The sequence below is a fragment of the Oncorhynchus keta genome, chromosome 1 (assembly GCF_023373465.1).
Source record: "Oncorhynchus keta strain PuntledgeMale-10-30-2019 chromosome 1, Oket_V2, whole genome shotgun sequence".
NCBI lineage: Eukaryota > Metazoa > Chordata > Actinopteri > Salmoniformes > Salmonidae > Oncorhynchus > Oncorhynchus keta.
In genome coordinates, this window is record NC_068421.1 from 67,352,124 (window position 1) to 67,379,722 (window position 27,599).

At 42.9% G+C, this 27,599-nt stretch overlaps 1 protein-coding gene and 1 long non-coding RNA gene across 4 annotated transcripts in view; one reads left to right on the forward strand and one right to left on the reverse strand.

Moving 5' to 3' along the window:
• The window catches only part of LOC118391465 (inactive N-acetylated-alpha-linked acidic dipeptidase-like protein 2), a 274,308-nt gene that overhangs the window by 130,191 nt on the left and 116,518 nt on the right, over positions 1-27,599 (forward strand). For all 3 annotated transcript variants that reach the window (XM_035782903.2, XM_035782893.2, XM_052458412.1), the window contains exon 5: positions 9,685-9,835. In XM_035782903.2, the coding sequence (XP_035638796.1) occupies positions 9,685-9,835 (151 nt within the window). The remainder of the gene's footprint in view (positions 1-9,684; positions 9,836-27,599) is intronic.
• Positions 21,368-26,756, reverse strand: LOC127906396 (uncharacterized). Its single transcript, XR_008061204.1, has 3 exons — positions 26,707-26,756; positions 24,730-25,051; positions 21,368-21,603 (listed from the first exon to the last, which is right to left on the reverse strand). It is a non-coding gene; the product is annotated as an uncharacterized LOC127906396 (long non-coding RNA).

Consider the following 27,599-nt stretch of genomic DNA (forward strand, 5'->3'; position numbering starts at 1 on the left):
TTTTGGATTGGAGATGCTTAATGTGAGTCTGGAAGGAGAGTTTAGTTTAGTTTTACTTGCGTTTAAGAGCATTTGGAGGCCACGGAAGGAGAGTTGTATGGCATTGAAGCTCGTCTGGAGGTTAGTTAACACAGTGTCCAAGGAGGGGCCAGAAGTATACAGAATGGTGTTGTCTGCGTAGAGGTGGATCAGATAATCACCAGCAGCAAGAGCAACATCATTGATGTACTGTATAAAGAAAAGAGAGTCGGCCCCAGAATTGAACCCTGTGACACATCCATAGAGACTGTCAGAGGTCCGGAAAACAGGCCCTCTGATTTGACACACTGAACTCTATCAGAGAAGTAGTAAACCAGGAGAGGCAATCATTTGAGAAGCCAAGGCTGTCGAGTCTGCCAATAAGAATGTTGTGATTGACAGAGTCGAAAGCCTTGGCCAGGTCGATGAATACGGCTGCACAGTAATGTGCATGTCGATGGCAGTTATGTGCACTGTCGATGGCAGTTATGATGTCGTTTAGAACCTTGAGCATGGCTGAGGTGCACCCATAACCAGCTCTGAAACCAGGTTGCATAGCGGATAAGGTATTGTGGGATTCGAAATGGTCAATAATCTGTTTGTTAGCTTGGCTTTCGAAGACCTTAGAAAGACAGGGTAGGATAGATATAGGTCTGTAGCAGTTTGGGTCTAGATTGTCGCCCCCTTTGAAGAGGGGGATGACCGCGGTAGCTTTCCAATCTTTGGGAATCTCAGACGATACGAAAGAGAGGTTGAACAGGCTAGTAATAGGGGTTGCAACAATTTTGGCAGATCATTTTAGAAAGAGAGGGTCCAGATTGTCTAGCCTGGCTGATTTGTAGGGGTCCAGATTTTGCAGCTCTTTTAGAACATCAGCTATCTGGATTTGGGTAAAGGAGAAATAGTGGGGGCTTGTGTGGGTTGCTGTGGAGGGTGCCGGGCAGTTGACCGGGGTAGGGGTAGCCACGTGGAAGGCATGGCAAGCCGTAGAGAAATGCTTATTGAAATTCTCAATTATAGTGGATTTTTATTTTTTTTATTTTTTTTATTTCACCTTTATTTAACCAGGTAGGCTAGTTGAGAACAAGTTCTCATTTGCAACTGCGACCTGGCCAAGATAAAGCATAGCAATGTGAACAGACAACACAGAGTTACACATGGAATAAACAATTAACAAGTCAAAAACACAGTAGAAAAAAATGGGCAGTCTATATACAATGTGTGCAAAAGGCATGAGGAGGTAGGCGAATAATACAATTTTGTAGATTAACACTGGAGTGATAAATGATCAGATGGTCATGTACAGGTAGAGATATTGGTGTGCAAAAGAGCAGAAAAGTAAATAAATAAAAAACAGTATAAAAACAGTATGGGAATGAGGTAGGTGAAAATGGGTGGGCTATTTACCAATAGACTATGTACAGCTGTAGCGATCGGTTAGCTGCTCGGATAGCTTGAAGTTGGTGAGGGAGATAAAAGACTCCAACTTCAGCGATTTTTGCAGTTCGTTCCAGTCACAGGCAGCAGAGTACTGGAACGAAAGGCGGCCAAATGAGGTGTTGGCTTTAGGGATGATCAGTGAGATACACCTGCTGGAGCGCGTGCTACGGATTGGTGTTGCCATCGTGACCAGTGAACTGAGATAAGGCGGAGCTTTACCTAGCATGGACTTGTAGATGACCTGGAGCCAGTGGGTCTGGCGACGAATATGTAGTGAGGGCCAGCCGACTAGAGCATACAAGTCGCAGTGGTGGGTGGTATAAGGTGCTTTAGTGACAAAACGGATGGCACTGTGATAGACTGCATCCATTTAGCTGAGTAGAGTGTTGGAAGCCATTTTGTAGAAGACATCGCCGAAGTCGAGGATCGGTAGGATAGTCAGTTTTACTAGGGTAAGCTTGGCGGCGTGAGTGAAGGAGGCTTTGTTGCGGAATAGAAAGCCGACTCTTGATTTGCTTAACACCCCGGCCATCCTACATTCTAAGCTTGATGCCCTCAATCTCAAACAAATTATCAATGAACCCACCAGGTATTTATCGGTGGTGACAGTGTTTCCTAGCCTCAGAGCAGTGGACAGCTGGGAGGAGGTGCTCTTATTCTCCATGGACTATACAGTGTCCCAGAACTTTTTTGAGTTAGTACAACAGGATGCTAATTTCTGTTTGAAAAAGCTTGCCTTAGCTTTTCTAACTGCCTGTGTATATTTGTTCCTGACTTCCCTGGAAAGTTGCATATCACGGGTGCTATTAGATGCTAATGGAGATCGCCACAGGATGTTTTGTGCTGGTCGAGGGCAGACAGGTCTGGAGTGAACCAAGGACTATATCTATTCCTAGTTCTACATTTTTTGAGAGGGGCATGCTTACTTAAGATGTTGAGGGAGGCACTTTTAAAGAATAGCCAGGCATCATCTACTGACGGGATGAGGTCAATGTCATTCCAGGATACCCCGGCCAGGTCGATTAGAAAGGCCTGCTCGCAGAAGTGTTTCAGGGAGCGTTTCACAGTGATGAGGGGTGGTCATTTGGTCACAGACTTATTACGGATGCAGGCAATGAGGCAGTGATCGCTGAGATCTTGATTGAAAACAGCAGAGGTGTATTTGGAGGGCGAGTTAGTTAGGATGACATCTATGAGGGTGCCCGTGTTTATTGATTTGAGGTTGTACCCACCCAAACCTGGTGGGTTCATTGATAATTTGTTTGAGATTGAGGGCATCAAGCTTAGAATGTAGGATGGCCGGGGTGTTAAGCATGTCCCAGTTTAGGTCACCTAGTAGCACGAGCTCAGAAGATAGATGGGGGGCAATCAATTCACATATGGTATCGAGGGCACAGCTGGGGGCAGAGGGTGGTCTATAGCAAGCGGCAACAGTAAGAGACTTGTTTCTGGAAAGGTGAATTTTTAGAAGTAGAAGCTCAAATTGTTTGGGTACAGACTTAGATGATGCCATCTATTTTGTGAAGTGCACCAGTCCCTCCTGCAGCAAAGCACCCCCACAACATGATGCTGCCACCCCATGCTTCACGGTTAGGATGGTGTTCTTCGGCTTGCAAGCCTCCCCCTTTTTCCTCACAAACATAACGATGGTCATTATGGCCAAAGTTCTATTTTTGTTTCATCAGACCAGAGGACATTTCTCCAAAAAGTAGGATCTTTCTCCCCATGTGCAGTTACAAAATGCTTATTTACAATGATGGCCTACACCGGCCAAATCCAGACAAAGCTGGGCCAATTGTGCACTGCCCTATAGGTCTCTCAATGATGGCTGGTTGTGATACAGCCTAGATTTTAACCTGGGTCTCTGCCGGGATGTTTCAAGCACTGTGATGCAGTGCCTTAGACTGCCGCGCCACTCGGGAGCCCCTGTTCTTCCTCTGTAATATTTCTGTACAGCTGTTGATTTTACATTATTAATAGAAGAAAAAAAGTTAGTAGAAGTTAGTAGAGATTAAGGTTAGTAGAGATGGAGGAGACTAAATAGAAAACGTATGTTTAAAGTACTTTGCTTCCTCTTTCAAAATATTGTCTGGTGAATTATGGGTGACTCCGTCATTTGTAACCAGTTTCAGTAAATTCTTTTTGGTATCATTTTTCACCATATTCCATCCAGTTCACTTTATTTGTTTAATATATTACACTTGATCTTTCTTTATTTATTCCCTCCATTGCTCTGTAATTTATTGTAGATGTCAACCCAATGATGATTTCATTTAAATGTTTATTTTGAGGAAACATATACACTTTTCACCAGGAAGTCCTTAGCATGCACACTTTTCTTCAGATGAGTTTGTTTGTATAAGTCAAATGTCATGCTCCTTTCTCTTGAAGGACAGGTGCTAGATGAAAAATAATGGCTATGGATGGTCTCTAGAATTAACTAAATATAAGCTAACTCTTCCTATGAAGACCCTGTTCATAATGCATCGTAGACTCACTTGCTTTTGATCCATCCATAGTCATAAGAACAAAGGCACTGATTTTGCAATTAAAAGGCTTTTATCAGCCACACATGCCCTCATCAGGTTGTGATGTTCTCTGTTTTCTCTCTCAGCACACAAGGTGTTAGAGGTTGTTGCCATTTAGCCAGAGGCCTCTGTGATTCGTGAGCAGGTATTACAATGCCAAGAAGGTTTTAAAACATTGTCTGTCAATGATTTCTCTACCCTCACAAGTCAAGCGTTTCCAGATCCATGCAGAAAGGGATACTACTCTATGTCAGCAACTAGATAGAGTTTGCCCTGCTAACATTTCCCTGGTAGCGGACTACAGTCTGTTTGTATGCTACTACAAGTATCGATGTACACATGTCTGTAGACAGATAGGAAGGGCAGATAGAAAGCCTTGGCTCTGTGCAGACCTACATTTTCCTACAGTGTATATTAAGTACATATGCAATACAATCTTCTAATAAGATATAGGATAGTTACAGATTTAACACTTGTCTGTGCACATTTTAACAGTATGAGCTCTATTTTCGGACGGTGTTAAGCCAACGCAATTGTCAAATGCACGCTCATTGGCAATTTCAACCTGTTAAAGACAGCACTGTACTACCCTTGCGCCAGGATTGGTGCTTTACCTGTCTTATATATGCTTGCTTGCACTGAGGTGGAAGGGGTTGTTTACGGACATATTCAATCAATCCCTATACCAGTCTGCTGTTCCCACATGCTTCAAGAGGGCCACCATTGTTCCTGTTCCCAAGAAAGCTAAGGTAACTGAGCTAAACGACTACCGCCCCATAGCAGTCACTTCCGTCATCATGAAGTGCTTTGAGAGACTAGTCAAGGACCATATCACCTCCACCCTACCTGACACCCTAGACCCACTCCAATTTGCTTACCGCCCAAATAGGTCCACAGACGATGCAATCTCAACCACACTGCACACTGCCCTAACCCATCTGGACAAGAGGAATACCTATGTGAGAATGCTGTTCATCGACTACAGCTCGGCATTCAACACCATACTACCCTCCAAGCTCGTCATCAAGCTCGAGACCCTGGGTCTCGACCCCGCCCTGTGCAACTGGGTACTGGACTTCCTGACGGGCCGCCCCCAGGTGGTGAGGGTAGGTAACAACATCTCCTCCCCTCTGATCCTCAACACTGGGGCCCCACAAGGGTGCGTTCTGAGCCCTCTCCTGTACTCCCTGTTCACCCACGACTGCGTGGCCACGCACGCCTCCAACTCAATCATCAAGTTTGCGGACGACACAACAGTGGTAGGCTTGATTACCAACAACGACGAGACGGCCTACAGGGAGGAGGTGAGGGCCCTCGGAGTGTGGTGTCAGGAAAATAACCTCACACTCAACGTCAACAAAACTAAGGAGATGATTGTGGACTTCAGGAAACAGCAGAGGAACACCCCCTATCCCCCTATCCACATCGATGGAACAGTAGTGGAGAGGGTAGCAAGTTTTAAGTTCCTCGGCATACACATCACAGACAAACTGAATTGGTCCACTCACACAGACAGCATCGTGAAGAAGGCGCAGCAGCGCCTCTTCAACCTCAGGAGGCTGAAGAAATTCGGCTTGTCACCAAAAGCACTCACAAACTTCTACAGATGCACAATCGAGAGCATCCTGGCGGGCTGTATCAACGCCTGGTACGGCAACTGCTCCACCCTAAACCGTAAGGCTCTCCAGAGGGTAGTGAGGTCTGCACAACGCATCACCGGGGGCAAACTACCTGCCCTCCAGGACACCTACACCACCCGATTTTACAGGAAGGCCATAAAGATCATCAAGGACATCAACCACCCGAGCCACTGCCTGTTCACCCCGCTATCATCCAGAAGGCGAGGTCAGTACAGGTGCATCAAAGCTGGGACCGAGAGACTGAAAAACAGCTTCTATCTCAAGGCCATCAGACTGTTAAACAGCCACCACTAACATTGACTGGCCGCTGCCAACACACTGACTCAACTCCAGCCACTTTAATAATGGGAATTGATGGGAATGATGTAAATATATCACTAGCCACTTTAAACAATGCTACCTTATATAATGTTACTTACCCTACATTATTAATCTCATATGCATACGTATATACTGTACTCTATATCATCGACTGCATCCTTATGTAATACATGTATCACTAGCCACTTTAACTATGCCACTTTGTTTACATACTCTTCTTATATGTATATACTGTACTCGATACCATCTACTGTATCTTGCCTATGCTGCTCTGTACCATCACTCATTCATATATCCTTATGTACATATTCTTTATCCCCTTACACTGTGTATAAGACAGTAGTTTAGGAATTGTTAGTTAGATTACTTGTTGGTTATTACTGCATTGTCGGAACTAGAAGCACAAGCATTTCGCTACACTCGCATTAACATCTACTAACCATGTGTATGTGACAAATAGATTTGAAGATTTGATTTGAATATCTGAGGTGTGTCCTTAAAAACATGTGCCAAAGTGCCAAATTCAGGCAGAGCTGGTGGGGATATTTAAGACCAAACAAAGCTGGTGTTAGCAGTAACACGGTTGGTTATGGCATGGATTTTGACCACAGAAGCGTATCCTATTCAGTCATGACTCATAGGGCCATATGCGCATGGAACAGGAGAGATGTGCTTTTTGTGCCTGTAAACCTTGTATTTAGAAACATTAAAAAATGAATGTTTTTTTCCATTTCATTAAAAACCAAGCCTCCCCTCATCTCAATTAAAACTTTTATTTTGTTCTGCCCAAGTAGTCAAGACTATCCATAAAGGGTTTTGCTCGTGAGACCGCTTTGAAATAAATCTTAATCACCAAAGCTTTATTAAACGTTAGTGTTTGGGAGCAGCAAAACAGTGAGCAGACATCCCCTTTTAATCTATGTAATGTATTATTTTGGATGCAATACTGTTCATCAGCAATGCTTATCCATAAGGTTCTAAATGATTCTACTTCTGAGGCTTTTTGCTTCATGCTTTTGCATTATTCTCAATTCACATAGGCTTACCTGCAGTGCACACCCCATTCGGATATTATCCATCCGCATTTCAAAAGAGAAAGTCTTGTCCGGTTACAAAAGACTGGATCCACCAAACATATTCAAATGATTCAGTCCTATAACGCTATATCAACGGATAATGGTAGGCCTAGGCTACAGTTGAAGTCGGAAGTTTACATACACTTAGGTTGGAGTCATTAAAACACAAATTTCTTGTTAACAAACTATAGTTTTGGCAAGTCGGTTAGGACGTCTACGTTGTGCATGACACAAGTCATTTTTCCAACAATTGTTTACAGACAGATTATTTGTCTTATAATTCACTGTATCACAATTCCAGTGGGTCAGGAGTTTACATACACTAAGTTGACTGTGCCTTATAAAGCTTGGAAAACTCCAGCAAATAGTGTAATGGCTTTAGAAGCTTCTGATAGGCTAATTGACATAATTTGGGTCGATTGGAGGTTTACCTGTGGATGTATTTCAAGGCCTACCTTCAAACTCAGTGCCTCTTTCTTGACATCATGGGAAAATCAAAAGAAAAATTGTAGACCTCCACAAGTCTGGTTCATCCTTGGGAGCAATTTCCAAATGCCTGAAGGTACCACGTTCATCTGTACAAACAATAGTACGCAAGTATAAACACCATGGGACCACGCAGCCGTCATACCGCTCAGGAAGGAGACATGTTCTGTCTCCTAGAGATGAATGTACTTTGGTGTGAAAAGTGCAAATCAATCCCAGAACAATAGAAAGGGACTTGTGAAGATGCTGGAGGAAACAGGTACAAAATTATCTATAAGCCACAGTAAAACGAGTCCTATATCGACATAAGCTGAAAGGCAGCTCAGCAAGGAAGAAGCCACTGCTCCAAAACCGCTATATAAAAAAGCCAGACTACGGTTTGCAACTGAACATGGATCGTACTTTTTGGAGAAATGTCCTCTGGTCTGATGAAACAAAAAAAGAACTGTTTGGCCATAATGACCATTGTTATGTTTGAAGGCAAAATGGGGAGGCTTGCAAGCTGAAGCACATCATCCCAACCGTGTGGCAGCATAATGTTTTGGGGGTGCTTTGCTGCAGGACGGACTGGTGCACTTCACAAAATAGTTGGCATTATTAGGGAGGACAATTATGTGGATATATTGAAGCAACATCGCAAGACATCAGTCAGGAAGTTAAAGCTAGCTTGCAAATGAATCTTCCAAATGGACAATGACCCCAAGCAGACTTCCAAAGTTGTGGCAACATGGCTTAAGGACAACAAAGTCAAGGTATTGAAGTGGCCATCACAAAGCCCTGACCTCAATCCCATAGAACATTTGTGGTCAGAACTGAAAAAGTGTGTGCGAGCAAGGAGACCTACAAATCTGACTCAGTTACACCAGCTCTGTCAAAATTCACCCAACTTATTGTGGGAAGCTTGTGGAAGGCTACCCAAAACATTTGACCCAAGTTAAATAATTTAAAGGCAATGCTACCAAATATTAATTGAGTGTATGTAAACTTCTGACCCACTGTGAATGTGACAAAATAAATAAAAGCTGAAATAAATCATTCTCTCTACTATTATTCTGACATTTCACATTCTTAAAATAAAGTGGTTATCCTAACTGACCTAAGACAGGGTATTTTTATTTTTAAATGTCAGGAATTGTGAAAAACTGAGTTTAAATGTATTTGGCTAAGGTGTATGTAAACTTCAGTTTTCAAATGTATATCCTGCTTATTGAGAACGTACATCACATATCCAATTACATTTACGGGAACCTAGTATTTTTTATTTGAGGAAAAGTGCAATGCGTAAAGACATGTATAGGCCTATCCTCACTGATCCAATTGCAACTATGTTGACTGTCAACACAAACATATTGAGCAAACATCGTTTTTTTTTACTGTTGTTAGTTGTCCTTGCTGTTGCCAATGCTATTTAATAAACTGTATTGTATCAATCCACAATATACTAGGACAATAATATTTTGTGCCCCCTGCCGTATTGGAGTTGATGACAATGCAATGGCCGTCAATAACCTACAGAGCTTGAGACAAAGGCTTGCAGTATTAAGCCATAAAACGCGTTGATCAGCCAGTGAGTAGCCAAGCTCTCGTCACACATACAATTTATTTATTCATCAAAACCTAGCCCTTATGCCCCACCGCCAGCTATTGCGCTCATAATTCCTGCTGTGAAAATAGCAAAAATATTTCTGATACGTCCACGCACATGAGTATGTGCACGTGTCCTTGTGAATAATTTATTCTGGGTGTTACTGTTATTCCTTCTGTACATCAAATGTCACAGATGACCTCTGGTTTAAAATACATTTCCACATACCTGCTCCCTTACAGTAATGTGCCACTCTCCTCCAGCATCCGGGTTATGTGATCTATGCATTTCAGTGCTATAGCTCCATCTCTAGGGCACAGTCCACATTGATGTGCATGGAAATGTCTGTCTGTATCTGTCAAAGCTATCTTGGTGTCAATGCGATACAGTATTGAGATGCTAAGTATATGGTTTAGCCTGTGTGGAGGAATATACAGTATTGAGTAGCTAAGAATATGGGTTAGCCTGTGTGGAGGAATAAAGTCTGTTGTTTTCTGTATGTGACTGAATCTGTTTCTCTCTATTATTGCCTCTGTCTATTGTAGAATAGAACCATTTTATAAGACTACTGTGTATATTTCTCTCCACAGATTTCCATCCTGGCAGAGATGGGTTTCGGGGGTGTACTCCTCTACATGGACCCTTGTGACGGCCCCCGTGACCAGAGTCTGTGGCACAAAGCATTTGGGGTCACCCTGAACCCTGGGGGAGACCCCTCCACCCCTGGATACCCCAGTATTGGTGAGTGAGTGTAATGTACCCTCTCTCTGCAGATGATCCTGGATCAGTATGAGGTGAATGAATAAGTCATGACTGTCACAGCTCAGAGAGTGACCACAGAACACCCCATCCTCTACACCATGGGTATTCAACTCTTATCTTATGAGGTCTGGAGCCTGCTGGTTTTCTGTTCTACCTGATAATTCATTGCACACACCTGGTGTCCCAGGTCTAAGTCAGTCCCTGATTAGTGGAGAACAATGAAATGTTTTAGGTCAGTTAGGATCGCCACTTTATTTTAAGAATGTGAAATGTCAGAATAATAGTAGAGAGAAATATTTATTTCAGCTTTTATTTATTTAATTGCATTCCCAGTGTGTCAGAAGTTTACATACACTCAATTCGTATTTGGTAGCATTGTTTAACTTGGGTCAAACGTTTCGGGTAGCCTTCCACAAGCTTCCCACAATAAGTTGAGTGAATTTTGGCCCATTCCTCCTGACAGAGCTGGTGTAACTGAGTCAGGTTTGTAGGCTTCCTTGCTCGCACACGCTTTTTCAGTTCTGCCCACAAATTTTCTATAGGATTGATGTCAGGGCTTTGTGATGGCCACTCCAATACCTTGACTTTGTTGTCCTTAAGCCATTTTTCCACAACTTTGGAAGTCTGCTTGGGATCGTTTTCCATTTGGAAGACCCATTTGCGACAAAGCTTTACCATCCTGACTGATGTCTTGAGATGTTGCTTCAATATAGCCATGTAATTTTCCATCCACATAATTTCTCCTCATGATGCCATCTATTTTGTGAAGTGCACCAGTCCCGCCTGCAGCAAAGCACCCCCACAACATGATGCTGCCACCCCCATGCTTCACGATTGGGATGGTGTGCTTCGGCTTGCAAACATCCTCCTTTTTCCTCCAAACATAACAATGGTCATTATGGCCAAACAGTTCTATTTTTGCTTCATCAGAAGAGAGGACATTTCTCCAAAAAGTACGATCTTTGTCCCCATGTGCAGTTGCAAACCGTAGTCTGGCTTTTTTATGGCGGTTTTGGAGCAGTGGCTTCTTCCTTGCTGAGCGGCCTTTCAGGTTATGTCGATATAGGACTTGTTTTACTGTGGATATAGATACTTGTGTACCTGTTTCCTGCAGCACCTTCTTGAGCAGTGTGACGGCAGCGTGTTTCCATGGTGTTTATACTTGCATATTATTGTTTGTACAGATGAACGTGGTACTTTCAGGCGCTTGGAAATTGCTCCCAAGGATGAACCAGAATTGTGGAGGTCTACAATTTTTTCTGAGGTCTTGGCTGATTTCTTTTGATTTTCCCATGATACCAAGCAAAGAGGCACTGAGTTTGAAGTTAGGCCTTGAAATACATCGACAGGTACACCTCCAATTGACTCAAATTAAGTCAATTAGACTATCAGAAGCTTCTAAAGCCATGACATAATTTTCTGGAATTTTCCAAGCTGTTTAATAGCACTGTCAACTTAGTGTATGTAAACTTCTGACCCACTGGAATTGTGATACAAAACTATAGTCTGTTAACTTCTTAGGGCTGAGATCCCGCTAACTGGATCGATATGACAACAGCCAGTGAAAGTGCCGGGCGCCAAATTCAAAACAACAGAAATCCCATCATTAAAATTCCTAAAACATAGAAGTATTTCACACCATTTTAAAAATACACTTCTTGTTAATCCCACCACAGTGTCCTATTTCAAATAGGCTTTACGGCGAAGGCACCACAATCTATTATGTTAGGTCAGAGCCAAGTCACAGAAAAACACAGCCATTTTTCCAGCCAAAGAGAGGAGTCACAAAAATCAGAAATAGAGATAAAATGAATCACCAACCTTTGATGATCTTCATCAGATGACACTCATAGGACTTCATGTTACACAATACATATATGTTTTGTTTGATAAAAATCATATTTATATTAAAAAAATCTCAGTATACATTGCCGATTTATGTTCAGTAGTTCCAAAAACATTCAGTGATTTTGCAAAGAGCCACATCAATTTACAGAAATACTCATTGTAAATGTTGATGGAAATACAAGTGTTATGCATGGAACTTTAGATACATTTCTCCTTAATGTAACCACTGTGTCAGATTTCAAAAAAGCTTTACGGAAAGAGCAAACCATGCTATAATCTGAGTACCGCGCTCAGAGACCAAACAAGCCAAAAAGATATCCGCCATATTGTGCAGTCAACATTAGTCAGAAATAGCATTATAAATATTCACTTACCTTTGATGATCTTCCTCAGAATGCACTCCCAGGAATCCCAGTTCCACAATAAATGTTTGTTTTGTTCGATAATGTCCATAATTTATGTCCAAATAGCTACTATTGTTAGCGCGTTTTGTAAACAAATCCAAAGTCACGAAGCGCGTTCACTAGGAGCAGACGAAATGTCAAAAAGTTACAGTCAGTAGAAACATGTCAAATGATGCATAGAATCAATCTTTAAAACATAAATCTTCAATAATGTTCTAACCGGAGAAGTCCTTTGTCTGTAGAATTGCGATGGAACAGAGCTGTCTCTCACGTGAACGAGCGTCACAAGCTCAAAGCATTTTGACAGACCTCTGACTCATTCCCCTCTCATTCGCCCCCACTTTACAGTAGAAGCATCAAACTAAGTTCTAAAGACTGTTGACATCTAGTGGAAGCCTTAGGAAGTGCAACATGACGAATATCCCACTGTATCGTCAATAGGGAATGAGTTGAGAAACGACCAACCTCAGATTTCCCACTTCCTGGTTGGATTTTTTCTCAGGTTTTTGCCTGCCATATGAGTTCTGTTATACTCATAGACATCATTCAAACAGTTTTAGAAACTTCAGAGTGTTTTCTATCCAAATATACTAATAATGTGCATATATTAGCAACTGGGACTGAGTAGCAGGCAGTTTACTCTGGGCACCTTATTCAGCCAAGCTACTCAATACTGCCCCCAGTATTTTTAACTAGACATTTGTGGTTGAAAAACTAGTTTTAATGACTCCAACCTGACATCAACTGCATATGGTGTGTGTCTGCATGCGTGGGTTTATGTGTATTTGTGTCAGGTTGAGCACAACCAGGGAAAGAGTTAGGGAGATTGAATAGATAAGGCATTTAAAAGTTGCTTTGTTTGTTTTCAGATAATGACTTGACAATGAGGTCTAGGATTAATAGGAACTAAGTTAGTGGAAGCTGAAACTGTAAAGCCAAGAGAATGTCCAGGTAAACAATAACAGTATCTAAGATATATATCTAAGATATATATTACAAATCCCTCAGAAATTGATATAAACATAGTGATAATACTGCGTATATTATTGCGTGCATGATTCTGTTCTTAACGCTTGTCACTGCTACAGACAGCAGAGGCTCTCCTTACCGGTATCGTATCACGTGAACAAGACATGGCTGCCGTGTTAGTGTGAGGCAAATTCACTCCCCTCTCTAGACTCTATCATCACTCTCACTTCAGTCTGTCACTGGGGGGCCTGTGTCATCATCTTTAGTAATCACTTCAGATGTCTAGCACTCAGCATGCCAACCAGCATGTGGCTTATCGTTACACACCAACCTGTCTTTAATGTCTCATATCATTATCGATAGTAACGACTCCAGTGTCAACACCTGCAGCTAGCAAAGGCCTCACGTGACTAGCATTCTATCATCAAAATACTCCTCTCAGAAACCAGAGAAGAGGAGAATTGATTCAATAAGCATTAAAATGGCATTAAGAGCATGCAGCTTCTTCTCTGCCTTTTCTTCGTAGCTGCATAATGCATAATGAAGATATGATTGTTTCCATGACAATAGAGAATAGTTTCTTTACTCAGTTGATTTGTGTTAGTAATGTAGGCTGGCCAGGATCTATATCACAGCAGTGAGTCGCTGTCCATGATCCTGGTCTCCTGGTCTACTGTAGTTAAATCCTCACCACATGACTATGGTCTTCCCTGGCTCCCTTTCTATCTAGCCTCCTGACCTGCCTGCCCTGGCTGGCTGGCTGCTCGTTAGGGACGCGTCATTACTGTTGAAGTACCTTTGTCCTACTAAGGGTCTGGGTAACACGGTGGCAGGACACAGATGAGGCTGCTAACAGATGCCTGTACAGATGTTGGATGTCTGCACTTTCACCATTACCACCGGTTGCTGCATCCCAGTGGACCACCTGTAAGATGAGCAAGTGATGGGAGAAGACACTTTACTACTCCTTACAGCCATCCCACTGGTCACAGACGTCATTGCAACGTCTAGTTTTGATTTACATTTGGTTGAGTTGTCAACCAATGTGAATTCATCGTGAAATCAACAAGAAATGTCACCATGTCATTGGATTCAGGTTAAAAGTTGGGTGAAAAAAAAAAATCACTAAATTCGCTTACGTTGATGAATTTTTGCGAGTTTTCAGTTTTCTATGTTGATTCAACATCATCACATTGATTTTTTTTAATGACATGGAAGTAACGTTGATTCAACCAATTTTTGTCCTGTGGGATGCTGTCTTCCATAAAATAAATACCATAATAATAAGTTTTGAGCAGATAGAAAAGTGTATAAATAATTTGAATATAAACCTTTATTTAGTCCATATATTGTAATGCAGATTTTTTTTAAATAGGGCCTAGGCCTAACTTTACAGCCATCTATTTGTCCTTGAATAGCCATAGCAAGTAATTAAATATTCATGAATCAATAGACTGTAGTGGTATTCAATACTTGTCATTTTCCTTTTTTGCTTTGATTCAGTAGTTCATTATTCATTATTTGGCATATCAGCAGTCTGTGTGTTGATTTTTTATTAGAGAAATCCTTGTAATATTATCGCTGTGCTGTATTGTCACATTGCCTGCTGGGAAAGGCAAAGTAAATCAAAGCACTGTCTTTTGAAACATGCTGTTTCTCAGTTTACCCCTGAATGTGAAAGCAGTGGTTGCTCACACAGAGGGAGCATGTGTAGGGAGGGAAATTGAGACATATCTGCCAAGACCCACCAAGCAAATTGTGTTTGCTTAGATATGTACAGCAGGTGTTCCTGCTGTACTGAGAGTTCCATCCCTGTACTGAGAGTTGTAGTTGAGCTTTGATATCCATGGCTTGGCTGTGTTCTGAGGGCAAAGGTTGTGTGCAGGGCACACCTACATTTACACTGAGTGTACGAAACATTAGGAACACCTGCTCTTTCCATGACATAGACTGACCAGGTGAATCCACTTGAAAGCTATAATCCCTTATCGATGTCAATTTTAAATCCACTTCAATCAGTGTAAATGAAGGGGAGGAGACAGGTTAAAGAATATTTTTTCAGCCTTCAGACATTGTTTTACCTCTAGGCAAGTCAGTTAAGAACAAACTCTTATTTTCAATGACAGCCTAAGAACAGTGGATTACCTGCCTTGTTCAGGGGCAGAACAACATATTACTTGCAGACCTTCTGGTTACAAGTCCAACGCTCTAACTACTAGGCTGCCTGTCGCCCCAGACATGGATTGTGTATTTGTGCCATACAGAGGGTGAATGGGCAAGACAAAATATTTAATTACCTTTGAAGGGGGTATGGTAACAGGTGCCAGGTGCACCGGTTTGAGTGTGTCAAGAATGGCAATGCTGCTGTATTTTTCAACAGTTTCCCGTGTGTATCAAGAATGGTCCACCACCCAAAAGACATCCAGCACACTTGACACTCTGGGAAGCTGTGGGAAGTATTGGGGTCAACATGGGCCAGCATCCCTGTGGAATGCTTTCGACACCTCGTAGAGTCCTTGCCCCGATGAATTGAGTCTGTTCTGAGGGCAAAAATTAAGGGAATTGAGTATTAGGAAGGTGTTCTTAATGTTTTGTACTGTCAGTTTACATTTACATTTTAGTAATTTAGCAGACTCTCTTATCCAAGGCAACTTTCAGGAGTAATTAGGGTTAAGTGCCTTGCTCAGATATTTCACCTAGTCAGCTCAGGTATTTGAACCAGCAACCTTTCACTCTTAGCGGCTTGGCTGTGAACCAAATACACAGAATATTTCTACCCATTCAGACTGTTCCTGTGTTTGAAAGGGATATATTTTTACATTTATTCCAAGAGCTTTTCCATGAACTGAACTGATGACTGGGTAGAAAAACAAAACAAAACCAGAAAGGCTGCTGGGCCACCTGAATATTTATATGCAAGTGAGGCAATAATTGGTTTAGGCATTTTTATCTGAAGCGTCTTGTCTTTTGCCAAGCTGTTGCAATTTCCGCATCCATTTGATTCAGTTGCCATGTTATTTATGTTGTTCAGTTTGGATGAATTTTCCAGCTCTGTTTACCAAATGATGACTGCTGCAGGCCATTAAAACGGCTGTGTGCATTAAAGCCCCACGCTCTTTATTAGTTGACTGCTGTGCTTTTGGGGAGAGGGGGGACTGATCGCATAATTGCATTAACCTTTAAAGTGAAGATGATGTTCCCTCTCTTCTCTCTCTTCCTCCTCACCACCATATCTGAGAGAAAGATAGTAGCACCGAACAAGTGGGAACTTCAAACAATTTTTACATGTTAATTTCAAGTCGCTGACAGGTGGGTCTATTCACATGGAAAGAATTGTGTCCCTTGGGTTATTTAGAAACCTTGTTGAAGTCAAAAGAAGCCTTTGAATAGAAATGTAGTAATTTGCATATTTATTTAAATAGGCAGCTGCTATGGGACGAATGTTTGATGCTTTAATGAACAAATGGCTGCCATTGCTATCTGGGAGGTACACGTCCTCCATGCAATGTCACTCATGGCCATCACAATGTGTCTCATCTCTTCCCCTGGTGTGGCTCTCTCATCTGAGCTACTCTCACTTCTTTCTCTACTAACTACAGCCAAGGATTGGGATGATAAGCCGCAGAACATATTGACAATTTGTAGTTTCAAAGGCCCAGTGCAGTCAGAAACATGATTTTCCTCAATTTTATTTTTTTATTTAACGAGGCAAGTCATTTAAGAACAAATTCTTATTTACAATGACGGTCTACCCCGGCCAAACCTGGGCCAATTGTGCGCCGCCTTATGGGACTCCCAATCACAGCCAGATGTGATGCAGCCTGGATTCAAACCAAGGACAACAGTGACACCTCTTAGAACTGAGATGCAGTGCCTTAGACCGCTGCGCCACTCGGGAGCATGATGAGGTTGGAATAATGCTGTGAAATTGTAAAAATTATGATAATGCCATTTTAGTGTAAGAGCTGTTTGAAAATAAATGTCAGACGGTTTTGGTGGGATGGAGTTTTAGCCTGCCTAGTTAATAGACCAAATAGAAAGAGTTCCAACCTCTGCCAATAACAGGTAGTTTTCAGTTTTCCAGACCACTCCCAGACAATTCTTGTAAAATTGTTGCTTGAGAAATTGCTCTTGCTAAGAATCTATTTTTGTTTATTTTTGACCATAAAAAAAAATAATTCATTGCTACCCAGAAATGTTTTGATACTGAGATAAAATGGCTGCATTGGGCCTTTAAATTAGTATTTACTTTTGAGTGATAACTGGACCTCACACCAAGCGAATGGTTTATTACTTGCATCAAGGTGATTGCGAGACCATATAAATTCAGTCGGACACCCTCTTGAAGTTTTATTTTTAAGTGGGTTGTGAGCTTCATTATGCCTAATTGCCTTTTTAATGAAACAATGCTTACAATGGAGTGTCACAGCAGTGCATTTGCATGTGTTTGAGTTGCATAATGCATGGGGGTTAAAGCTTTAAAAGCTTTCTCTTTGATTTATTAATGCCTCCTGCAGATATAAGTGGATTAGTTTTCAAATGGGATTACATATGTTCACAGATTCACACTATTCTATCCACGGTTTATATCTAAATCTAATGCAGAGGATAGTTGGATATGTGAACACCAAATATCCTTTTCCTCACCCCAAATGTCCAAACAGCATTCCCATGGTTGGAGTTGTGAAGCAAATTGAAAGTAGGTGCACACAGTGTTGTGTCATCCCATATGTAATTTTCAGCGCTTTGCCTAGGAGCGCGGAGATAATGTTTTGATTTAGGTGTAAAGTATTCATGAACTCCACTGACATTCCCAGTCCTTCTCAACCTAATACAACTTCAAATCTACAGTATCTGCTGCTGTGACAGGTCATGGCCATTAGAAACCTGTCAATGGATATGAATGTACGTGTGTGTGGGTGTGCACACTTGTCTATGACTCATAAATGCACTAGAGTGGATGTGGGGTTGCACTGGACTTCACTGGACATAATATTTCCTAAGGGCAATCCCTGGTTCACAGTGTCTAGCTTTCCTTTCTTAGCTCCTTTCCAGTGTTAAACCAATGAACATTGAATGTGCATTCAAGCTTCAAATTGGCTTCTCTTCCACAGCCACCATACGATGCTTATAGGGATTAATAGACAAGCAAATACCACACTGTGTATATTTTACCTGGGATAGCGGTGTGGAGCTCAGTCAAACACATTATGGAAATGGTGCTTGATTTCTCCGGTGACTCACTGTTTGAGTTCAATAACAATGCAGTCAAGAATCTGAGGACTACAAGCAAGTTAGTGAAATGACACTGTCCGCTTCCATGTTTGTATCGTCACATTATCACCCAACAACTAGGCCTATGTAAGCTATCAACTTTTCTACTGCTGTGCTCCCATCTCATTTCCATTCCATTTCCCAAGTTACTCTCTCATGAGTTATACATGCAGCAGTTTAGGTATTAATCATGGTTGTGATCATCTACGCATACAGCAGAAAATAGCGTACATGTTGACATGCAGCACATGAATGTAAAGATAACTACTGTACATACACAGCTCCATGTGGCACCTGTTTTTACTGATGTTAATTTATAAGATATCACCTCACCATTAGTACAAAAGCCCCTTAGCATGTAAGCTTCAAAGGTAAAGAAGGTAATAAATTACATTGAGCATATCAGTGAATTTTCAATTAATCTCAATAAGATGTTTACTGTAACAGAAGGCACACATGCTGTGTATGTATTAGAGATGTGTCCAGGGGGGGTTTGAGCAGCAGCTGTTTTGGACTGTCTGTCCCTGGGGGACAGACAGAAATAGGCAGACATACGCTGTTCACCAGGTAATGCTGCTCAGCCACATCTTGGTAGTGTATCAGCTCTGGACAGTTTCACAAAGCACAACAGGCATAAAAAAATTGAAATTTCTTCACACATGCGGGTGTCTTGTTATGCATTTAATGAGAGGGAGAAAGAGAAGCCTCCAGAAGGTCACCACTATTCTCAGCCTTGGCATGAGCACCGCACCACTCTGCCACCCTCTCATCCCTCTCTCATCCACTCTGCCTGGGGAGGGCTGGGGATACTCTACTCTGCTCTGTGTCAGACAGTGCTGAGGCCCCCTTCTGTTTCTCTAACGCCCTGCTGTGAATTTGTTCCCATCAAGTGGCTGTGTACTGACCCTCATTTTACTCTGAGGTGCTGCTGACTGCTGCTAGAACAACTTCACCTCATTACCATGCAAAGGAGGGGAGCAACAAACTCAATGTCTTCTCTCAACGTGTTTGCCCCCTACTCCAGCTCTTTATATTCCCCTTTATTCTCTCTCGCTTTCTCTCAATTCAATTTCAATTTAAGGGGCTTTATTGGAATGGGAAACATATGTTTACATATGAAATAGATAATAAACAAAACAGTAAACTTCACACTTCCAAAATAATAGAGACATTTTAAATGTCATATTATGTCTATATACAGTGTTGTAACGATATGCAATATCGTTAGAGTACAAAATAAATATGGGTTGTATTTACAATGGTGTTTTTTCTTTTCTTGTGGCAACAGGTCACAAATCTTTCTGCTGTGATAGCACACTGTGGTATTTCACCCAATAGATATTGGAGTTCATCAAAATTGGATTTGTTTTGAAAATATTTTTTGGACAAGTTTTAATATTCCAGATAGAATGTTGCTTTCATCAATGTCATTTTCTGCAGCATTTCCAATCCCCCATATATTTTTGGGGGAGAAATATCCATACAAACTCAGCAAAAAAAGAAACGTCCTCTCACTGTCAACTGAGTTTATTTTCAGCAACTAAACATGTGTAAATATTTGTATGAACATAAGATTCAACAACTGAGAGATAAACTGAACAGGTTCCACAGACATGTGACTAACATAAATGGAATAATGTGTCCCTGAACAAAGGGGGGGGTAACAGTCAGTAACAGTCAGTATCTGGTGTGGCCACCAGCTGCATTAAGTACTGCAGTGCATCTCCTCCTCATCTCCTCCTCATGGACCGCTCCAGATTTGCCAGTTCTTACTGTGAGATGGTACCCCACTCTTCCACCAAAGCACCTGCAAGATCCTGGACATTTCTGGGGGGAATGGCCCTAGCCCTCACACTCGGATCCAACAGGTCCCACACATGCTCAATGGGATTGAGATCTGGGCTCTTCGCTGGCCATGGTAGAACCCCTGACATTCCTGTATTGCAGGAAATCACGCACAGAACGAGCAGTATGGCTGATGGCATTGTCATGCTGGAGGGTCATGTCAGGATGAGCCTGCAGGAAGGGAACCACATGAGGGAGAAGAATGTCTTCCATGAAACGCACAGCGTTGAGATTGCCTGCAATGACAACAAGCTCAGTCCGATGATGCTTTGACACACCGCCCCAAACCATGACGGACCCTCCGCCTCCAAATTGACCCCGCTCCAGAGTACAGGCCTCGGCGTAACGCTCATTCCTTCGACGATAGACGCGAATCCGACCATCACCCCTGGTGAGACAAAACCCAGACTCATCAGTGAAGAGCACTGTTTGCAATTCCTGTCTGGTCCAGCGACGGTGGGTCTGTGCCCATAGGCGACGTTGTTGCTGGTGATGCCTGGTGAGGACCTGCCTTACAGGCCAACCAGCCCTCAGTCCAGCCTCTCACAGCCTATTGCGGACAGTCTGAGCACTGATGGAAGGGTTGTGCTTTCTTGGTGTAACTCGGGCAGTTGTTGTTGACATCCTGTACCTGTCCCTCAGGTGTGAGGACGATCAGCTGTCCATTCTGTCTCCCTGTAGCACTGTCTTAGGCATCTCACAGTACTGACGTTGCAATTTATAGCCCTGGCCACATGCAGTCCACATGCCTCCTTGCAGCGTGCCGAAGACAGGTTCATGCTGATGAGCAGGGACCCTGGGCATCTTTCTTTTGATGTTTTTCAGAGTCAGTAGAAAGGCCTCTTTTGTGTCCTAAGTTTTCATAACTGTGACCATAATTGCCTACAGTCTGTAAGCTGTTAGTGTCTTGATGACCATTCCACATGTTCATTAATTGTTGATGGTTAATTGAACAAGCATGGGAAACAGTGTTTAAACCCTTTACAATGAAGATATGTGAAGTTACAATGGGGCAAAAAAGTATTTAGTCAGCCACCAATTGTGTAAGTTCTCCCACTTAAAAAGATGAGAGAGGCCTGTAATTTCCATCATTGGTACACTTCAACTATGACAGACAAAATCAGAAACAAAATCCAGAAAATCACATTGTAGGATTTTTTATGAATTTATTTGCAAATTATGGTGGAAAATAAGTATTTGATCAATAACAAAAGTTTATCTCAATACTTTGTTATATACCCTTTGTTGGCAATGACAGAGGTCAAACGTTTTCTGTAAGTCTTCACAAGGTTTTCACACACTGTTGCTGGTATTTTGGCCCATTCCTCCATGCAGATCTCCTCTAGAGCAGTGATGTTTTGGGGCTGATGCTGGGCAACACGGACTTTCAACTCCCTCCAAAGATTACTGTGTATTTAGATTTTTACAAATTATCTTTGAAAGACAGGCAACTGAAAAAGGGATATTTCTTTTTTTGCTGAGTTTACATACATACATACATACATACATACATACATATGCACATACACATATACACGTGTACATATACGCACATATATACAGTGCCTTGCGAAAGTATTCGGCCCCCTTGAACTTTGCGACCTTTTGCCAAATTTCAGGCTTCAAACATAAAGATATAAAACTGTAAAACTGTATTGTTTTGTGAAGAATCAACAACAAGTGGGATACAATCATGAAGTGGAACCTCACCCAGAACCCCACTGGACTGAGGGGCAGCTCGTGACTGAGGGGCAGCTTGGGACTGAGGGGCAGCTCGGGACTGAGGGGAAGCTCGGGACTGAGGGGAAGCTCGGCACTGAGGGGAAGCTCGGCACTGAGGGGAAGCTCGGCACTGAGGGGAAGCTCGGCACTGAGGGGAAGCTCGGGACTGAGGGGAAGCTCGGCACTGAGGGGAAGCTCTGGACTGAGGGGAAGCTCTGGACTGAGGGGAAGCTCTGGACTGAGGGAAGCTCTGGACTGAGGGGAAGCTCGGCACTGAGGGGAAGCTCGGCACTGAGGAGAAGCCCAGCACTGAGGGGAAAGCCCAGCACTGAGAGGAAAGCCCAGCACTGAGAGGAAGCTCAGCACTGAGAGGAAGCTCAGCACTGAGAGGAAGCTCAGGCATGTAGTTGGCTCTTGCAGATCCTGGCTGGCTGGCAGATCTGGAAGAGTCTGGTTGACTGGCAGATCTGGAAGAGTCTGGTTGACTGGCAGATCTGGAAGAATCTGGCTGACTGGCAGATCTAGCTGCTCTGGCTGCTCCATGCAGACTGGCAGCTCTGGCTGCTCCATGCAGACTGGCAGCTCTGGCTGCTCCATGCAGACTGGCAGCTCTGGCTGCTCCATGCAGACTGGCAGCTCTGGCTGCTCCATGCAGACTGACAGCTCTGGCTGCTCTATGCAGACTGGCAGCTCCATGCAGACTGGCAGCTCTGGCTGCTCTATGCAGACTGGCAGCTCTATGCAGACTGGCAGCTCTGGCTGCTCCATGCAACCTGGCAGCTCCATGCAGACTGACAGCTCTGGCTGCTCTATGCAGACTGGCAGCTCCATGCAGACTGGCAGCTCTGGCTGCTCCATGCAACCTGGCAGCTCTGGCTGCTCCATGCAGACTGACAGCTCTGGCTGCTCCATGCAGACTGGCTGCTCTGGCTGCTCCATGCAGTCTGACAGCTCTGGCTGCTCCATGCAGTCTGACAGCTCAGGCTGCGCTGAACAGGCAGGAGACTCCGGCAGTGCTGGAGAGAAGGAAGGCTCTGGCTGCGCTAAACAGGTGGGAGACTCCGGCAGCGCAGGAGAGGAGAAAGGCTCCGACAACGCTGAACAGGCAGGAGACTCCGGCAGCGCTGGATAGGCGAGGCGCACTGTAGGCCTGATGCGTGGTGCTGGCACTGGTGGAACTGGATAGAGAACACGCACAGGAAGCCTGGTGCGGGGAGCTGCCACCGGAGGACTGGTGTGTGGAGGTGGCTCTGGATAGACTGGACCGTGCAGGCGCACTGGAGCTCTTGAGCACCAAGCCTGCCCAACCTTACCTGGCTCGATGCCCACTCTAGCCCGGCCAATACGAAGAGCTGGTATGAACCGCACCGGGCTATGCACCCGCACTGGAAACACCGTGCGCTCCATAGCATAACACGGTGCCTGCCCGGTCTCTCTAGCCCCCCGGTAAGCACAGGGAGTTTGCGCAGGTCTCCTACCTGGCATAGCCATACTCCCTGTGAGCCTCCACCCAAGAAATTTTTGGGGCTGACTCTCAGGCTTCCATCCGCGTCGCCGTGCTGCCTCCTCATACCAGCGTCTCTCCGCTTTTCCGCCTCCAGTTCTTCCTTGGGGCGGCGATATGTTCTCCAGGCTGAGCCCAAGGTCCTTCACCGTCCAGTTCGTCCTCCCATGTCCAGTCCTTCTCTCGCTGCACCTTAGTGCGGCTACACTCCCCTGGTTTAGCCCAGGGTCCTCTCCCGTCGAGGATTTCCTCCCAAGTCCAAAAATTCTTGTTGCGCTGCTCCTGCTGCTGCTGTTACCTGTTACCACGTTGCTTGGTCCATGTGTGGTGGGTGATTCTGTAACGGCTCTCTTCTATCTCCTCCTCTGACGAAGAGGTAGAACAAGGATCGGACCAAAATGCAGCGTGTTGATGATTCATGATATTTTAATGAAGGAAAACTATACATACAGAAACTACAAAAAATAACTAAATGAAATAACGAAAACCGAAACAGCCCTATCTGGTGCAAACACAGAGACAGGAACAATCACCCACGAAACACTCACAGAATATGGCTGCCTAAATATAGTTCCCAATCAGAGACAACGATAATCACCTGACTCTGATTGAGAACCGCCTCAGGCAGCCATAGACTACGTAGACACCCCACAAAACCCCTAAGACAAAAACACACCACAATAACCCATGTCACACCCTGGCCTGACCAAATAAAGAAAGAAAACACAAAATACTAAGACCAAGGCGTGACACATATCCAGGTGTTAGAATTGTCAAGTCAAAGTCCAGACCTGAATCCAATCGAGAATCTGTGGAAAGAACTGAAAACTGCTGTTCACAAATGCTCTCCATCCAACCTCACTGAGCTCGAGCTGTTTTGCAAGGAGGAATAGGAAAAAATGTCATTCTCTCGATGTGCAAAACCGATAGAGACATACCCCAAGCACAGCAAAAGGTGGCGCTACAAAGTATTAACTTAAGGGGGCTGAATAATTTTGCACGCCCAATTTTTCAGTTTTTGATTTGTTAAAAAAGTTTGAAATATCCAATAAATGTCGTTCCACTTCATGATTGTGTCACACTTGTTGTTGATTCTTCACAAAAAAAATACAGTTTTATATCCTTATGTTTGAAGCCTGAAATGTGGCAAAAGGTCGCAAAGTTCAAGGGGGCCGAATACTTTAGCAAGGCACTGTATATATATACTGTGGCAAACCACTTCATGGTTAGGAGCGTTTGTCACAAACTAAGTGGTAAACTGTCACCAAATCACCCAAGAAGTAGAGTTCTTTCGAACAGGACAGTACCTGTCTGTTTGTTTCTCCGTCCTGGTCCACCCAGGCCGTAGGCGAGGTCAAGGATAGCAGGGTTCGGTACACGAATCGGGTTCTCAGTAGGTCCAGGTCCAAACGCCAACAGGTAAGTCCAAAACAATCCAGCTCATACACGGTAAATCCAACCAATCTCTATAGTCTCTTTCTCTATTGTTCATAGCTCCTTCCAGCACTCTCTCTTCCTCTTCCTGGTTTTTCTTGACCCTTTATCTGTGAGTTGGCTCCACCTTCTGAGGGTTCCCCTTGCTTCTGGGACTTGTAGTTTTGGCGGTCGGCCATTTTGTGATCTGTAGTTCTGACAGGGGTGGCCATTTTAGTGATCGAGCAGAGCCCGTCTATTAGTTCTGCTCTCACATATCTGCCACTTATCACTCGACCCCCTTCTTTGCCACAGTACATATATATACAGTTGAAGTTGGAAGTTTACATACACCAAATACATTTAAACTCCGTTTTTCATAATTCCTGACATTTAATCCCAGTAAAAATTCCCTGTCTAACTGACTCAGGTTTATACATACTATACACATTTTATATTTATATTTAGTTTGTTTTTAGTCCACACACACACACACACACACACACACACACACACACACACACACACACACACACACACACACACACACACACACACACACACACACACACACACACACACACACACACACTCCTCTGTTGTCTTTCCCCTGTGGACATGAAGGTTGGAAGGGGAACTATCGGAGGCAACAATATTAATGAATGATTTACTTATTTTCACTTCTCTCTAATCAAACTGCCCCATTCTCCCTCCTGGCCATTGGCCCCTGTTTTTCCTCTGAGACATTACCATAGTTTAGCCTCAGCAAATGCAGAATTACTTTACCCCACATTAATTTGATGTGACTCTCTGAGAGCCTCTCTGGTCCTAAATCTATTGCTCTAAATCTGAGGTGGGGAAGAGTATTACTTGTTGTTGGTTTAGGATTTACAATTGACTCCGGCCTGAAGATGGAATTGGAATGAAGCAACCAGACTGACTAGTGGTTGATTGAAGTAGGCAAACTAGAGGCAAACTGGTGTTCTAAGTGTCCTGCCTCTTCAAATGGTCCTTGTGCACTCTGTGTAGGTGATAAGCATAGTGTATAGCAGAGCTACCTTCAGGTTGTGTAGCCCTGAGGCAGGAAGGCCAACAACACATGTTAACACTGTACTGTAGCCACACTGTGAAAAAGCCCTGAAGCTCTGCAGAGAGTTGTCAGGGGACAGAGGAATATAACTGGATGGGGGAAACAAGTGAGAACATGCAATCATATCCCTGGAGATAACTTCCGTTATGTTAGACAGAAATAACTTCCTTTATGTTAACATTTCTGCTGAGGACAAAGTAACAACTTGTGTGTTGACCTCTTTTTTATAATTTTTATATGATAAATTCTACATAGTTGATCTTTCAAATAATTTCTAGGTTAGCTTTTATCTTGTAAATGTGTATGCCACCTTTACCATGCCTTGTTTTCTTCCAATCAGCTTTTAGGACATATCTCACAGGGCTCCAGAAATTGACCAATCACATATTATGGGTCATAACCTTGTTATGAACCTCGTTCTGGTATGTCTTAATTTCTTATCCTTTTTTAAACTTTTGCATTATGTGTGTATTGTTATTGTATTGCTAGATATTGCTGCATTGTTGGAACTAGAATCATATGCATTTCGCTGCACCTACGATAACATCTGCAAAACTGTGTACGCAACCAATAAACGTTGAATTGATTTTTAACATCATAAGAAGGGACATTCACCAGTTGGTCTTTCTTTGATTTGTCAAGTTTAAATTCATTGAAGTGGAATTCAGAAATACAGTACAACATATTGACCAGATAATATCAAAAGCACAACATAATATTATCAAAATACCCAGATACAAAATTATAGCAAACTCTCAAACTAGCATCTTAAGCATTTTACCTTATCCATCTCTGTGACATTGGTCCCAAAGTAAGTCTAATGTCTGTGAGTAGAGGCATTCGTTTGTAATGTTTTGGTGTTGCCCTAGTGAGTACATGGGTGGGGGGTGAGTGTCATTAAGCTATCATTAAAATGCCATCATCATTAAGTGAGGATTGTCAAATCCCCAGGTCTGGTTATATTGCATCATATGTGCATCAAAACACAATAAAAGTCCATTAAAAAACAATGCATTTTAACTGTCCCAAAAGAGCCACAGAATGTGAGAGTCACCACTGAGGTGTTTAAGCACCTAGTTTAGCTTTAACTTAATGGACCCTTGTTTGTGGATGTGGTGTGTATACTGCACATATACTAAGTATTAGACAGAAAAAATGACTTTGTAACAATTTGAACCTAAATGAAAAAGAGCAACCTCTAAAACTATTTTGTACTTATAGCGATAGCATTTTCTTTAAGTTGCCCAACACCCCCTTATTTGAAGCAGTCCATCTGCTGTTCTTTTTAGCTATCATTCCAGCTCTTTGCTGATTTGTTTTTGGTTCAATTGAGATCATTCAGTATACTTTTTAATAACTCTAATGTAATATTATGAAAGATGTGATGAATAACTAGAACTAAAGACACTTACATCATTGGCTGAATAATAAAGGTTTTACATTTGCTTTATGAGTAGTGCATGACCCTGGTGTGGCAACACATACAACAAGTGATTTCAATGGGGCGTTCTTTATTCTGATTGTTTTATACTGTTCAATAAAACTTTAACCAAAAATATTTCCTGCAATCAATTGAGGTCATTTCCACACTGCCGCGTAGGGCTGCACAATATGGGCAAACAATATAAGCCTAATTTAAAACCAAATATGTGACTGCCCGGCTCAAATCGGTCT